A 16,477-nucleotide genomic window follows, 5' to 3' on the forward strand; every position below is an offset into this window, starting at 1 on the left:
TATCAGGAGGCCGGCTAGGACCATTATGGAGAACTTTCATATTATTGCTATATATATGATCCAGGAGTCCTTGGGGGTTTTTAAAGCTGTATTTTTTTCTCCCCATGCATTCATTTCAATTAGTCACTTGTTAAGGCAAGCTTGAATTATTTGTATGCCTAACCTTGTGCCGTATTAAGAATCGTCTGAAAGCAACTTGAAGGGCAAGGTGCACCCTGTTTGTCAGGGAGAATTGTCCTAACATTGCATAAATAGTGCCATATAAACTGAGAGCTTAACACTGAAAATGCGATTTGGTGATTTTCACCGCTCTTGGTGCTTTTTCAACTTGCAAGTGTCAGTTCAAAGGCTAACAATGACAACTGCCTGACTGAAGAGTACCTCTCCCATATGTACTAGGACAGCGTATGATCAGTCCACATCAACCATAAAAGGAAAAATAGTGTTGTGTTTGTACAATATATCCCATATATTTTACAGTGACCTGTGTCCTGATCTTGTTTATAACCTATGGACTTCGGCATCTCTCCTGAGAAAGAAAATACCAATTTGAAAAGTTTCAGGTGATCTCTGACTTCCTGAATTACCTAAATCATCAAGTTATTCTGCAAAACAGACTTTTCACCCTATTTATGAATGGATGGTATTATACTTCGCAGAGAACCCAGTGTCTATGACAGGCATGCTGGGAATTCACACCAAAGAATAAATTCAACATTATGTCCCAATGCTCAGATGAAAACATTTCAGCACATACTTTGCTTCCTAAGTTTAGGCACTGGAGGAGGATTGGGGTATACGCGATGCGTAATTAAGCTGCTTTCCTGGCCTTGTTTAGAGCTTCAATTGAAACATGCAGGTCTGTACATTTGCTTGTTCCTGGACCTTCTGTGGAGTTCAGCTATAACATACCATAGAACCTTGTCCTTTAAAGTGCCTAGATGGTACTGAATAGTCTATTTCCCAATGCAAAAAGCACTTACTCTTAGGTCAAGAAACCCCAAAGAAGTAGCAAGACAAACTATCAAAAGGGATGCTGGTTTTAGTTTGATACCAGACAGTATGAAGTTTACAAAATAACAGGTGTGAATCTAGAAGTTCAAGGTTCACCTTGGTATTCATGACAAAAGTATCTAAATTTCACTAAGGCACAAATCTTGTTTGCTGGCTATCTCAGATCACTTCCAAAGTATTTCCCAACATATTCATATAGTTTGACACGAGACCTGTAATTCCAGGCAACCATAAGGACAAAGTCTTGTACTATATAACCAGACCTCCTTACAATGTAATGAAAAATTTAATGGGAACAGCTCACTTTTTTCAGTACTAAGCTGTTAACGCATACAGTAGAAAGCATTCATACCCTGGACTGGTTTGGTTAACACAAAGCACTTGACCTTCATTGCCAGTTTCTGCTAATCAGTTTAAACCCTGCTCTCCTACCCACTTCATTCTGATTATGAGGGGCAAAACCCAAGACAACTAAGAGTACGATCCCCGCTTTATTCAAAGCAGGGTATGTGTGTGTGTAAATAAATTCAGGCAAAACAATTTTTAGTTACAATGCCTAAAACAGAGCAGTAATTACAGTCTAAAGTAGTAAAATGAGGATGCATAGCAAAACAAGACGACTAACTCTAGAGCCTCAGCACTGAGAGGGCATGAGGCAGTAGCATAGTGTTAAATATTTATCAGGTATACAACTTGGTCAATATTCCTTCAGAGGAAGCTCTAAGTATTTGAATTCAACTTCCTGGACCCCTGACTTACGAAGTTTATCCACAGTAACTTAATGCAGAGCAATAGGTGCTAATAACTGGGGGACAGAGGAATGGGAGGATTGAGGAAAAAGATATTAGTGACTCCTAATACCCAGGTACTATGTCCACGTTTCCTAGTGAACCTCACCCTCGTGGTCCTGCTGTGGTAATGGGCAACTTCCTTATAGCCAAGCCTAAGTCATGTTCCTTTTAGCTGTATTCTGTAATCCCTCTTTAAGCTCCTTGTATCTACCACTGCAATGTATTCCAAACTTTACTCACTTCCATCAGAGCTTTAAATACTGTACTTGGATGGTCCTTTGTTTATTTACAGCTGTGATGGTCCTGCAAAATATACCAATTTTAGCTCTTATACTTCCCTTTAAGCTTAGGGACAACAGGTAGGAAGTTGTGTCTACGCTATGCTTATTAGCTTTCCCTCTGAAATGGCACAAGAGACAACAAGATAAATTGACTGTACTATGCTTGCTCTGAAAAAGACAGGAAGCTACTACATGCAGCAGCAGACTGTAGTGAAGAGTCATGTATTCATCAGTTCTAGAGAATACTCATGCAACAACCATGAGCCACTCAGTGCAGGTGTTAGCCAAACTTAGTTTTCATCACTGTATAAACTAGTTTACATACTTAATGCAAGCATCTGGAAGACAGACTTGTCTACCTACCTTTGGAAAATTGTTAAAGTTGTTTGACATAATTCTTCCTTTAGAGGAAGGTGGGGGGGCAGTGGTTTTTGTTAGGTTTTTCTCTTGCCCCCTCCCTCCCCATTATACATTCCCCTACAACTGAGAGCTGGAATTCAGTGCTGAACTGAAATACAGGGCTTACATCGTTCTGGGCTTCTGTTTTTGTGGGTTTTTTTTTTGTTGGTGGGTTTCGGGTTTTTTCTTTTTTTTTTTCCACTGCCTAAATGAAAAATAGACACGACAACACAGCATTAACGCAGCATATTAACATCTTAAAAATATTTAAGGCACATTCCAACAAAATAAACTTTTATTGAATGCAGTATTAGGCATTCTATTTTAAGGGAACAGTGCTTCCCCCCAAAAGAGATTCCCTTTGACAATTTCTAAAAGCTGTATTTCAGTTACAGAAATATTTCTCATATCAAGAAACATCAAACTTCAGTCTCAATTTTTGTTGAATTATGAAGTGCAACTAAGTCCTTCCAAATGATGATAGCTTTCAGTAGGCACTAGAATGAGAAACCTGCAAATTGTTTACGATTGCTGGGTACAATGTTATGTTAATTCGAATTTTATACTAACCCACCTAGAGTGAAGTTCTTGAAGAATTATATAAAAAGTGGCATTTAAGAATAAAGAAATGCAGCTTAAAGAACAATTTTTCGCCATTTAAAAAAAATCCTTATGGCAACCTGCATATTTAATACCATTTCCACAGTATGTCAGCTAGCAGAGGCTTAGTCCAATAATTTAAAACTGTAGATAGGAATGTCTTTTGGTTCTGAATGCAGATCATAAGTCATCATGTCCAGTAGGTGAAGGCTCAGTTGTTTCACTCTCTACTTCCTCTCCTGTGAAATTAAGTATCATAATTAGAATACAAGTGTATTATTAATTATGCCATATAATTTTTACATTAGGAATTCTTCAAAGAGAAACCCAAATCATCATAATTATCAAGACCAGAGAAGCAATAAAGCCATACAGATGAGCTACTTGCACCACCCTCCTAGTTTAAGCATATATATTTTTTTTAATTAGATGCAAACAAAACATCAGTTCAGATAAACTGGTATGATATTGTTAGTGGAAGAAAAAAGCCACACAGCTATTTCTCTTCTAAGCTTTTGTTTTCAGCTATTCGGTGAACTGTCTTCCTTCCACGTGATCTGTTAGAAGTTCTGGTATTTGAAAACAAAAAGCAAGTATTACTCAGAATGATTTTCTGTAGTGCAAACTGCTCAGTTCAGATGTTAAAACAGCCCTTAAAAAGCAGAGCAATTTTATTATATTGGTGGAAGCATTAATCTAAGAAAAAAACTAAGCCAATTTTTCAACTTCTCATTTTGCTTTTATTCTCATAAAATGTCAGGCCACATAAAAAAATATAGTAACTGTTATCCTGGATATCTGCACAGGAAAAGTGCATAACTGACTTTAAAGGACTAATAAGAGTGAGTACTGAGAGTATAAGGTCTGAACTGACTGGCCTTTTGTAGCAATACTACATAGATCTTTACAGCTTATTAGTACACGATGAAAGAGCAGTCGGGGTGGGGTGGGGTGGGGGCACACAACAAAAAAAACCCAAACAAGCTAAGAAAGAAAATAAAAATATGAAATTGAGTGTCTCTCCTCTATTCTTCTACAATCTTTATTGAAAAATAATCCTGTCTTTTACTTTGGAATTGTAAAAAAAAGCCTAGACAGAGTAATGAAACACTAATTAACGTAATTCTGTCCATAATGTATCATACAGCCTAGAGCAAGTTACACTTGAATTTCTTGACTGAAGGTATAGTTTAAGTCAAGCTAAACAGGTCCCTACTACTGAAAGATGGATGTCTTCTCCATATTCACCTTCACACCAGCTCTGGCACTTTTGTGATCACAAAATAAAAAATTCAACTTGTTCATCCAGGAAAAAGAATCCTGCTTAATTTTCTGAGATTTCAGTGAGTTGAAGCAGCTTGCATGCAATCAGATAAATCCTTAAGTCATTACAATTAATGATGAAAGAAAAAAAGAGTGGGGAGGAGGAAGACCTCCTTTTATGACAGCAGTAATTTGCTAGATCACTTTATGTAATGAAGCCAGACACTTAAGTGACTTAAAAACACAACCTTGAGTTAAGCAAAAAAATACTAACACAAGAACAGGACGTTTAAAAAATCCACTGTCTTTAACCAAGAAAACATGCACGCCAGAATTGGCCTACACCACAAGCTACTTGATACAGACCACAGCTGTAGGAAGATGAGAAATTATACAGAAGAGTTTACAAACAGCTAGATCCTTAGACAAATACATCTCCAAGTTGTCAATATAGCATATTTAAAAAACAAAAAATCTGTTGCTGAAAAACCACTTGCCTGTTTTCACAGTTTGAACACATGTTCCATCCTTATCTTCAAACCCTTCTGAACATACACACTTGTAACTACCTGGAGTATTAACACAGCCTTGATTCTCTTTCACACAGACCTTTTCAGGAAGGTTACATTCATCTATATCTAGAGATAGGATAGGGAAAGAAAGAGTCCGCTGCTGTTACTTTGTTATACAACTTACTTGTGCTTAGTCATATAAACAAAATTCTATTCAAATATAAAAACCACTGAGGAGCAAAATGCCGCTGCAACATATTTAACTTCTGTTTAAATAGTGTGTTATGGTTCTTCATGATTTAGACTGTGTTTCAAATTTATTCAGATAGTACTGGTTTTTTATGTTTTGCAGGCCCCTATGTGGGGAAATGAATGAAGCAACAGCACTTGTCTTAACCTACTGAAGACGTCCCATAGTCGTTTTCTATTGATGACATCAAAGTACAACTGAAGGGAAGTAAGCCTGTAAATACTACATCACCACAGCTAACAGCTACTTAAGATCGTGTGTACCTTCTGCTCTTCTCCACAGAGAAACTCTATCTTCACTCTTTTTACTATAATTTCACTTTATAAATCACTGTGAATTAATATCATTTGAACCTGGATATTAATGGATTAACAGAAAGACAACAGAATCCACACTGCACTCCTGCCTTTCTGTTAGAAAATGAATACAGATGACACTCTTCTAATGAAGTGGTAGATAACTGACAAGAGACTCATGTATTTGTTTCCTGAACCCACTATAAAATACTTCGTTCCTTTTGTACAAGCGTTTCACCTTTAAACCTTGCTATGCATATTAGCTCTGTAATGTAAGGAAGTTACAATGAAAGTCTTTGCTGCTAATACCAGAATGACTGGGTTCATTTTGATAGGCTTGAAAACTGAAGCAAACATGAACGTACTTAACAGCTGCTTAGCGTGGATAGCCAAGCGTGAGCTAACTGGTGTTCCACCTGTAGTGCTAAATCCACCAACCTGTACACTTTTCATCCTCCTTCGTGTATCCAGATGCGCAGGTCTTACACTTGTCAGAACCTTCCCCTGTGCAACCTACACAGCTAGCATCACATGCTAAAGATAAAATATTTTAAGCATAAAATTTCATATATATGACTTAAAGTACCACCCTTAAAGTCAGTCAGCTTACCCACACAAGAAATCATAGAAACATAGAATGGTTTGGGTTGGAAGGGGCCTTAAAGATCATCTAGTCCAACCCCCCACCATGGTCAGGGACACCTTCCACTAGACCAGGTTGCTCAAAGCCCCATGCAAACTGGCCTTGAACACTCCCAGGCATGGGGTATCCACAACTTCTCTGGGCAACCTGTTCCAGTGCCTCACCACCCTGACAGTAAAGAATTTCTTCCTAATATCTAATTTAAATCTACACTCTTTCAGTTTTAAACTGAGCCCTCACCACTACACTCCCTGATAAGGAGTCCCTACACATCTCTTCAGTAGGCCCCCTTTAAGTACTGAAAGGCTGTTACAAGGTTTCCCCCGAGCCTTCTCTTCTCTAGGCTAAACAACCCCACCTCCCTCAGCCCATCCTCATAGAGGAGGTGCTCCAGCGCCCTTATCATCTTTGAGTCTCTCCTCTGGACCTGCTTGAGCAGGCCCATGTCTGTCTTATGCTGGGGGCCCCAGAGCTGAACACAGTACTCTCGGTGGGGTCTTACAAGAGCAGAAATCTCTTGCTTTCCTCATACAATAGGTCTAAAGACTCATCCTCCTCAGGCCCGGTCAGGACCGGACCACATTGTACTACATGCCTGGTCTCATGCCCTCTCTAGCATTACCTCTAGCATTAGATTAGGATTCTAGATGATAAAGTACAACAGCAGATTAAAAAGAAACCTTTGCATGAGAAAGATCCATCTGTGTTCAAACAATACTGGTGATCTTTGCAAGGAGAAGCGGCACACTCATCTAAATCTGAAAGATAAAAAGTGACAAGTTACCTAAAATAGTAGTCATGACTAGACAGATTAATACTTGAATGCTATGCTTTGAGATTTTGTAAGAACTGGCCCACAAAAGCTATAAATTTAAACTGACTGCGTTGAGAGTAATTGTTACAATAACAAATGGATCAGATATGCACCATAATAGACATAAAAGAAACATGGTAACATATACTGTTTTGTTCAGCTTAAACTTACATTAACAAATCAAAATAATCCTCAGAGATGTTTTGTGGTGACAATAACAGAAGTATCAGAAATTCAAGAGCTCAAATTAAGTAAGAATTACAGAATACCTGCCATCCTTGTCATTTTTGAGTCAGTTTTGCATGTGTTTATGCTTTTTATGCAAATAGCATAACAAATAAGCAGAAGACCCACTACTCTTCTGGAATACTGTTGATTTCTCTACTCCTATACCACCAAGCCATGGAACTTTTTAAAGTATTAAAAAATGACACAAATCCACACATCTACAGCACTTAGTTTTCTACATAAAGCAAATTAGAGAAAGCCAAGTTATAGTTAGGACCAGTCAAGCTGAAAACCAGTTCTACCTGGGAAGTTAAAACACGCTAGTCGTGTAATTTCAAGGAAAGGGCACAACAGTACTCACAACTAAAAATATTCAGCCAGAGGAAGGCTATTTCATTCCCCCTGCTGTTTATCCCATCCTGTAGCTACAGACATAATTCCTACTGATTACTCAATTAATTTATACTTGATCAGTTGCAATGATTATTTGGAAAAAAACCTCAGCTGTACAAAAGAACACTGGAGCATCTTAAAAACGCTCTCGAGCATTCAACAGTTGCCTAAGCAGGTATTGCAGGGGCTGGAATTCAAATCCTAGTTCTCATTAGCACTTTTTAAAAGAAGCAGTGTTCACATAATTTCTAAGATACTGTTTCCAGACATTATGTTAAGGGTCTATAACTGGTGAAATTCAACTAGTTAAACAGAACGTGTTACTCTAGTGCAGGAATGCACTAGAGGGAGAGTATTTTTAGAAATCTAGAAATGTTAAGCTAGAAATAGGTAGGAGATTAAGAGAATCACTGAGCTTGATGTCCCCTGGTATTTCTCTCCATTGACAGGAATAGTTAGTATGCCTGGCTTTTAGGGAAATGTTTGAACTGTTACACTTGAACATTTATAAACATACAGTAGTGTGAAGACAATTGTGCAATTACTATAAAATATGTCGATAAGCTGACAGGAATCTTCCAATAGTTGACAAAATAGTTTAAATTGAAAGCAGGACACTGTTTAGCATTCAAATAAACACAAACCCCATGTCTTAAAAGAACACCCCACTTGCTGCTATCTGTATTCCACTAAGCAAAAAGATAACAGAGAAGAGTTTGATAAAGACAACTATGATCACCAGGCGCTCAGTGGGGAGGAAATACTGCTTTCCTGCAATGTGAAACAAGTTAGAGAGTGACTACAAACTATAGAATTCTAAACTGACAGAACACTTTAATAAAATACAATAAAACTCGATATGATGTCATCTAATCCCACTAGCCAACGTTGCTACAAAACCTGTTTGAAGTCTACCAAGCACTACTCACCCACACAAGCTGCTGCTTCATTTTTAACCCAGCCTTCTTTACAGTCTTGGCAGTCCTTGTTACTTGAACCAGTGCAAGTTTTGCAGGCAGCGTGGCACGCTGAGATAAGAGAAAACTACAGTCTGAGCTTTGTTGAGAGATTCCAAGGCAAGTTTGGGCACACAAATTCTCAAAGAAAACCTTATTTAGGAATCACTGGAAGCTATCCTATTATAGTAGCTTGACCCTCCCTGTTCACAAGATTAAATCTTTACTTTATGGAGATATCATTTAGAAAAATGCACCTCTATCTTAATAAAAAACCCAGCCAATGAATGAACCAACCAAAAAAAAAAAACCAAAAACAACCAAAAAGCCCCAAACTCCCAAAAAACCCAGGAAGCCAAACCTGGCAATTTCAGTCATCTGTACCACTTAAAACAGTGCCATGAAATTCTAGTGACCAGAAGCGGCAGGTACAATTTCCAAAATATTTGGAAGAGGAGACCAAGAAGGTAAACTTTGCTCAGCCACTCAGGGTTGGGACAACAGTTTAAACACTAGACTCAGCAGTCCCACCTAATGAATCCTCAGACTACTTCATTTGCAATTAGCTGTGAGAGCAATGAGTGAAGTGATACTAGTCTGAAGAACTTCACAAGGAAATATACTAGAAATCCAGTTGTATATGCACATTACATATATGTGTGCATATATATTAAGTGCATATATAACAAAAAATATAGGAGATACGCAAGTTATACATTGTAATATGAAAAAATCATACAGAAAATTAACAGCCAGATAAAAAAACGAGGTAGATTGTGTTGAAAAACAATTTTATTAGACCTCATGGTCATGATTTAGTTGATGCAGAATCTCATTCTAAATGTAAAAAGAGATGAAGACCTGACCAAATGAAAAAGTTTATTTCTACGACCTGAACTTGCTTCAAAATTAAGCTTAGACATACTTAAATGGAATCTTCGTAGTCTACAGTAGAGATCAGCTATTTCCATGCTCATTTACTCCAGTTAAGCTTATGTGAGACATGAGGAAAACCTAGCTTTCAAACTAGTCCACTATGCAGCAATTTCAGCTCAAGATTTTCATTTAGTATTTGGGGGCAAGGCAAAACCTGCTCTTCCATCCTTCCTCCTTCATGACATAGATGAATTCTGCTTCTCAGTTTAAAGCAGGAAAAAAAAAAAAAATCAAAAGTGGTCTGGAAGCATGACTTAGCAAAACCTTAGAATTCCACCAAACTGACTGACATGTCATGGTTAAAGCTGAGTGACCAAACGGTAACTATTTTTTCGTTTTACAGTCGTCAGTTTAAATTGTTTCTAGTTTTGTTTACAAAAACTGAAGAAGGAAGACAAAGATCTAAGCGTGTATCAAAGGCTTCGTTACCTGTACAAACAGAATGCGTCTCATTTCTCAGGGTACTGAAGTAACCATTAGAACAGTCCAAACAAAAATCTCCTGTATACTCCTTGTTACAGCTACAGGAGCCATCTCCACCTCGGGTACCGTCACCATCACAGTGGCCATTTCCATGGCAAGGTCTTTCTGATCCACCATGACAAGCTAAAAAGGATCAAAATACTTTAAAATCAGATGTTAAAGGAAATAACTTCCTATTCACAGCCACAAGCACCTGAAGTCCCTCCCTCTTCATAGACAGTAAAATGTTAAAAAAAACACCAAAAACCATTATAATTATCGTTTCCAAAATCTTTTTTCCCTTAAGAGCAATCAAAAGGCTTGCAATACGGAATGCTCTATAATATATTCAAGTGTAAGAGGAACTCAAAACAATCTCCAGGGAAGTTCAGATATAAATTTGATTTTGGGTAAAGACCACAGCTTAGAATTTCATCTGTTTTCCTAGCTTCCTGCTAAATTTGGTATCTTTATTTATTCTGGATTTCAGAAAGTGCTTATACCGCAGTTGGAAAAACTTCCCAGCAATCATTTAGATCAATATTGGGAATTGGCGCTTAATTTTTAACAATATAAGAGGCCAAAACTGATCTCTAACGAGGTGCAAGGTTTTAGAGATTTACAAGTTATACAAACTGCTGGGGGCAAAATACCTCCTTTACCACTTTTCACCAAAGACCTTACTTTCACCCGATTGTCTCCCACCTACTTTTATGCAATTTCTCCCATTGCCTTTTTAACTAATCCTCAGTTGTGAACTTCTTCATTTAATCCCCAACAGTGTTTTGGCCATTTAACTCCTGAAACTGGCCAAGGACTGTTGTCAATACAGCTTCTGAAAGACCACCTAAACAACAGACTTAATGTCACAGAGAGCCTTGAAGCATGGGTCAGGTATGGGTGCGAGCATCAGATCAGATGGATTCTGCAGACAGAAGTACCCTTGATAGCTTTGTACGTTACTTCATGCCCGGAAGACTTTTCTTCAGGCAGGATGCTCACAAGGCCACTACCTAACTATCAGACAGCAGGCAGGTACATACTACACAGCAGCTGGTGTGTCACACAAAATATTATACTTCATGTATTTGTCTATGTTAGGAAGGACTGAAACAAACAGGTAAAAAGAACATATCTGCTACTGTATTTTTAAAAAGAAAAATTACCAAGGCAATCTGGTCCATAAGTCCCAGCAGGGCAGCAAACTTCTATTGTTTCTATGCAAAACCACTTAAACAAGTCAGGATACTTCTTCTTTCTGTGTATGAAAAACATTCATTTATCAATAAAAAGAACAAATATTATTTGAAAGCCAACTTGCACAACTGAACCTGCACAGAAACCTATTGCATGCGACAGGTTAGAAACCTATTTTTTTGTTCTGAAGACAATCTTATCTCAGAAATCAATTTCTAGAAGTCCTCCAACTTGAGATAAATTTGCCTTTTAAACTACAATACTATTTTACATTTTACAGATTATAAACATGAAAAATGTGAAATACGAGCAACCGATAAAATCAATTAATCTTAATACATACACACATCCTTTTTTTCAACACTGTATTTTAAGGGAAGATTTATATATCGTTTTGACAGTCTTATTTACGTCTTCCTCTGTGCTGGTTTTGGCTGGGATAGAGTTGATTTTCTTCATAGTAGCTGCTATGGGGTCGTATTTTGCATTTGTGCTGAAAACAGTGTTGATAACACAGGGATGTTTTCCTTACTGCTGAGCAGGGCTTACACAGAGTCAAGGCCTTTGCTGCTTCTCACAACACCCCACCAGCGAGTGGGCTGGGAGTGCACAAGAGGCTGGGAGGGGACACAGCTGGGACAGCTGACCCCAACTGACCCAAGGGATACCCCACGCCATATGACATCATGCTCAGCATGTAAACCTGGGGGAAGAAGGAGGAAGGGGGGGACTTTTGGAGTGATGGCGTTTGTCTTCCCAAGTAACCGTTATGCTTGATGGAGCCCTGCTTTCCTGAAGATGGCTGAACACCTGCCTGCCCATGGGAAGGAGGGAATGAATTCCTTCTTTTGCTTTGCTTGCGTGCACCACTTTTGCTTTACCTATTAAACTGTCTTTATCTCAGCCCAGGAGTTTCCTCACACTTTTACCCTTTTGATTTTCTCCCCCGTCCCACCACGGGGGGAGTGAGCGAGCGGCTGTGGGGGGCTTAGTGGCCTGCTGGGGTTAAACCAGAACATCCTCTTAAAGATAACTCCTGTATCTTTATCTCACACAGGATAGATACTAACATTTGCTCAAATTATTGCCAACCTGACACTAGGGTGCCATTAATATTACTCTTCTTTTTTAGCATGAATCAAGTATCATTTTAGAAGGATTTTTTAAAATATTAAAAAGTTATGTGCTACTGTAGCACTAGCTCACGTCCCCAGTTAATTTCATATCACTAGATATTATTTTGCAAGCAAACATGAGGACTACTCCAGTTCCAAATGACAATTCACAGTCCTCAGTAGCATGCTGATGCTGAAGTCTCAAAACCTTTAGTAAAGGAAAGGCTGAGATGTTCTGTAGTCTGTGAGAAGTCTTCAGCAATTCCTGAGGCATGTACAGCTTCTCTTGCTAAGCTCTTACATCTATCCGATCATATTCACTCCAAGACTCAGGCCCTGAAAAGTAGGTTTACCAAGTACCACATGTAATGTAACAACTTGTGAAAAAAACATCCAAGTTATTCATGGACAATGAAACTGTCTTTGGAAACTATCACAGAAGCTGAATGACATTTGGATATCACAGGTTAAATGACAGAAGGCAAAGTTCATCAGTTGTACTCAAAAAGTCTATTGAATACATTGTTTTTTTGGAAATCCTCTGTATTTTATGGATGGTTTTGTTTCTTTGAGGAAGTCTGCTTTGTCAAATTCTCTAGTTTAGGACCTGTCTCTTTCAGTTCTGCAAATTTAGGACAAATTTAAGACTCTGGGTTGAATAGCTTACCTTTCCAGAAAGCATGTCCTATGAGGACCACATGAGGACTTTGGGCTTGTCTAGTTTGGAGAAAAGGAGGCTAAGGGGCAACCTCATTGCTCTCTACACCTTGCTGAGGAGGGGAAGGGGAAAGGGAGGTGCTGATCTCCTCTTCCTGGTACCCAGTGATGGATTCCCATGTGGGAATGGTTCAAAGCTGCACCAGGGGAGGTTTAGACTGGATAATAGGAAGCATTTCTTTACCGAGATCTTGGTCAAACACAGGAAGACACTTCACAGAGAGGTGGTCGATGGCCCAAGCCTGTCAGTGTTTAAGTGGCATTTGGATAATGCCCTTAGTAGCATCCTTTAGCTTATTCGTCAGCCCTGAATTGGTCAGGCAGTTGGACTAGATGATCATCGTAGGTCCCTTCCAAGTGAAATATTTTATTCTATGCTATGCTATTTCTATTCCCTTCACTTGGTATGTTAACGTATACAGAATCCTGTATAGTTAGGTAAAAAGATAAAGCAATAATGCAGCCATTAAGAGCAAAGTGGGTTATCAAAAACTGTTATCCAGTTACAAAACGTCATAATGGCAGTTCACCCTATTGAATTGTAGCTGATTGGGAGTTTTGACAGTCTAAAGTAGTAAAACAAATACTTAGAAGAAACATGATTTGGAATTTAAAAAGATCTTAAGAGATTTAAATGCTACAATGCCATCCCTGTGCTAATTATATGTTATAATGGTATATGAAAATCTCAGTTATAACAGGAATCACAGGCTAGCTTAGAGGACAGATAGAGAAGTCAGCTGCTACACTACCATCCTTACGAAATCCAACTTCTACATTCATCAGTATCAACTGTTTTTTTGATCACCAGGAGAATAGAAGTAATGTTTTTTGGGGGGAACATACAAGAAGCAAAGAGTCCCTTGTAGTTTTATGACAAAGGAAGACAAAAAAGGTAATAAACCTCAAAGTTTTCCAATGTTAGTTTGCCTCAACACCCCACTGGTAATTGAGTAAATGGTATATGAGAAGCCAGACTGGATGTTTTGGTGCAACACTTCCAGAACTGAAAACAGAAATGAACACAGTACAATGGCACATGCTCTTAAAAGCCAGCTTGAACCCAGCTGTACCCAATGGCAACTCTTGAAGGGTAATGAAAAATCACCCATACTGCTATTGTTCAGGCACAAAATTTAACATTAGTAGTTCACCCTCTTAGATAACTCATCCATACAAAGATCTCCACAAAAAAATTTGACACTTACAGTTTGAACCACCATTTCTCTATATGTTCTTCATGCTCTTCTACCATGTTGTTACATTCAAAGTTACTACTGTCACACAGATTCTCTATGATCTCTACAAGACGAATTTCACTACAAGCAGAGAAGGAAAACCACAAGTTTAAATTAAACATTTGACACCACTCAAGACATGACAGAGAAGCTAGACTTCAGCCTAGACTATCAGTTCATGGTGTACTCTGAATTAGTTCCAAAACAAAGCAAATATCAGAATAAAGAACTCATAGTAACTGAGGTTCAGAAATCCCACTTTTACATCTCAATGTTCCAAGTAAGATTAAAAAGCAAATCTGAAATTTGGAAGACAGATACCAGATCACTTTGCTCAGTAATCAAACATCTATGCAAAAGAGCACAGTAATCTGCACCTCTTCTACTTTTCTGTTTGGCACCGAAACAGTGACAACTCTAGGGTGGAGATACTGCTTTAATTCTAAAACAAGTATTGCAGTATTCCACACCTTTTATGACTATCAATTAACTACTGACCATTATTTAAGATCATTATTTTAGGACTTTAAAGTAAACAGGAAAACACTACTATGACCAATGACGGTATTAACTTTTGTCGTTTTCAGAAACAAGACAAATAAAGGCATTAATAAGGGGTTTCAGTCTTTAATATAATCTTTACTTTACAATGCAATGTTACATTTTAATCAATAAGAATTTAAGGCTTGGACACGTGAAACTTTAGCTGCCACTTTCAATATTTAAGTTCCAGACAAACACCAGTACGGTGAAGTTATGCAGTGGGCATGAAACGTAGCTGAATGAGAAATACTGCAGCAGCTTACCTGGACTCATACTTTGACAGCGTCTTCTCTTCCCAAGCCGTGTTTCCACCACCAAAGTTTTTTTTTGCTGTATCTGCTAATCCCTACAAATGATAAGTACCAAAAGAACGTATGTTATATAGGATTAGTTCCTAACAAAAAGTAGGGGCAATAGCAAATGCTTATATGAAAATAGTGAAAAGTCCTATGCAGAAACTTCAGTAAAGTTCACTAAGTAAAACAGCTAGTGACAACGTCAACAGTGAGAAAGTGTAGGTTATAGCATAACGTGACTCAATTTTCGTAATGCATAAACAAGGTCTTGTTACAGTCTTCGTTTATGTCAAAAAACACACATGTATGAAACTTTACACCCTTGTCCTTTAACTTCTCAGGAACGCTATTAATCGGTTGAACAGGGCCCCTACTTCACTCAGTTTTGATCGCACTTTGCCAAACCTCCAACACGCAGCCATACAACAGGATAATTGATCGTGATCAGCACAACTTCCGAGAGTGACAGCCAATGCCTGTCAAATCACGCTCTGCAAGAAATCGCTGCCCTTAAAGCGATCTGACAAGACAACAGCGAATAGACGGACAAAGTACTAAGTACCTGCCGCGAGCCGAGCAGCCCTTCGCTGCCTTCGCCGAACTTACTGTGCCACAGCGCGGGGCTGTAGCGAGCGGCACCAGGCGCAGCGTTTCGGGGAATGATGTGTTCCATCAGCGCTCCTCACGGAGCCGGCCGTGCCACCGCCAGCCTGCGTGCGCTGAAGCAGCGCCACAGTATCTTCCCAGCAAAGCTCAGGGAGCTCTGGAACCGGCCGACCTACGGGCCACAGCGAAGGACAGCAAGCTGCTGCCGCGGATCGGCTCGACAGGGCGCTGCCGGGGCGCCCCTGGGGCTGCCGCCAGCTCCCCAGTGGGCCCGGCACCCCCCCCGCACCCGTCCGGCCCGGGGCTGCCCCGCGGAGCGGAGCGGCCTGCGCCACCGCGGCCGCCCCCCGCCTGCTCTCCCCCGCCCCACGGCGAGGGCGCCCGCCGCCGCCGCCGCCCCTCAGCGCCCGCCACCCACCTGATTGAACCTGTCCACGATACCCCGGCAGGTAGAGCACGCCAGGCGCCGCCGCTCGCCAGCGCCCGGGGCGGGCGGCAGCATCAGGAGGGCAGCGCAGAGCGCCAGGGCCAGCGGCGGCCGGGCCGGGCGAGACGCGGGGCCGGGCCCCATGGCGCGGGGAGCCCCGGGGAGCGGGAGCGGGGCCGCCCCAGCCGCCGTCGCACCCAGCCCGCCTCAGCGAGGGCAGCGCCGGCCGCGCGCAGCCCGCTCGCCCCGCCCCGGCCGCCCTAGCAACCGGCCCGCGAGCTCCATTCAGATTTCCGCCTCAGCCCCCACGCACGCTCCGGCCGCGGACTCTCGTTGGTGCCGGCAGGGGAGCGGGGGAACGTGGTCCAATCAGCGCCCGCCACGCTCCGGACCAATTGGAGCCCCCCGCGTGCGCAGAGCGCTGAGCGGGGGGCGTGGCAAAGCGCTGCCTGAAGAAGCAATGCCTGCCGGCCTCGTGTGCTACCGCTGCCATCAAGAGA

General features: G+C 40.5%; 1 protein-coding gene across 1 annotated transcript; it reads right to left on the minus strand.

Annotated features, from left to right (window-relative positions):
• Positions 1-2,762: 2,762 nt before the first annotated feature.
• CRELD2 (CRELD disulfide isomerase 2) lies at positions 2,763-16,277 on the minus strand. Its single transcript, XM_075081283.1, has 10 exons — positions 15,969-16,277; positions 14,912-14,994; positions 14,076-14,186; positions 11,005-11,096; positions 9,806-9,982; positions 8,414-8,512; positions 6,730-6,807; positions 5,845-5,940; positions 4,846-4,986; positions 2,763-3,324 (listed from the first exon to the last, which is right to left on the minus strand). The coding sequence occupies exons 1-10, from the start codon at positions 16,119-16,121 to the stop codon at positions 3,266-3,268; spliced, it is 1,089 nt and encodes a 362-aa protein (XP_074937384.1). The 5' UTR covers positions 16,122-16,277; the 3' UTR covers positions 2,763-3,265.
• Positions 16,278-16,477: the final 200 nt, after the last annotated feature.

This window comes from Phalacrocorax aristotelis, chromosome 1, assembly GCF_949628215.1.
Source record: "Phalacrocorax aristotelis chromosome 1, bGulAri2.1, whole genome shotgun sequence".
Lineage (NCBI taxonomy): Eukaryota > Metazoa > Chordata > Aves > Suliformes > Phalacrocoracidae > Phalacrocorax > Phalacrocorax aristotelis.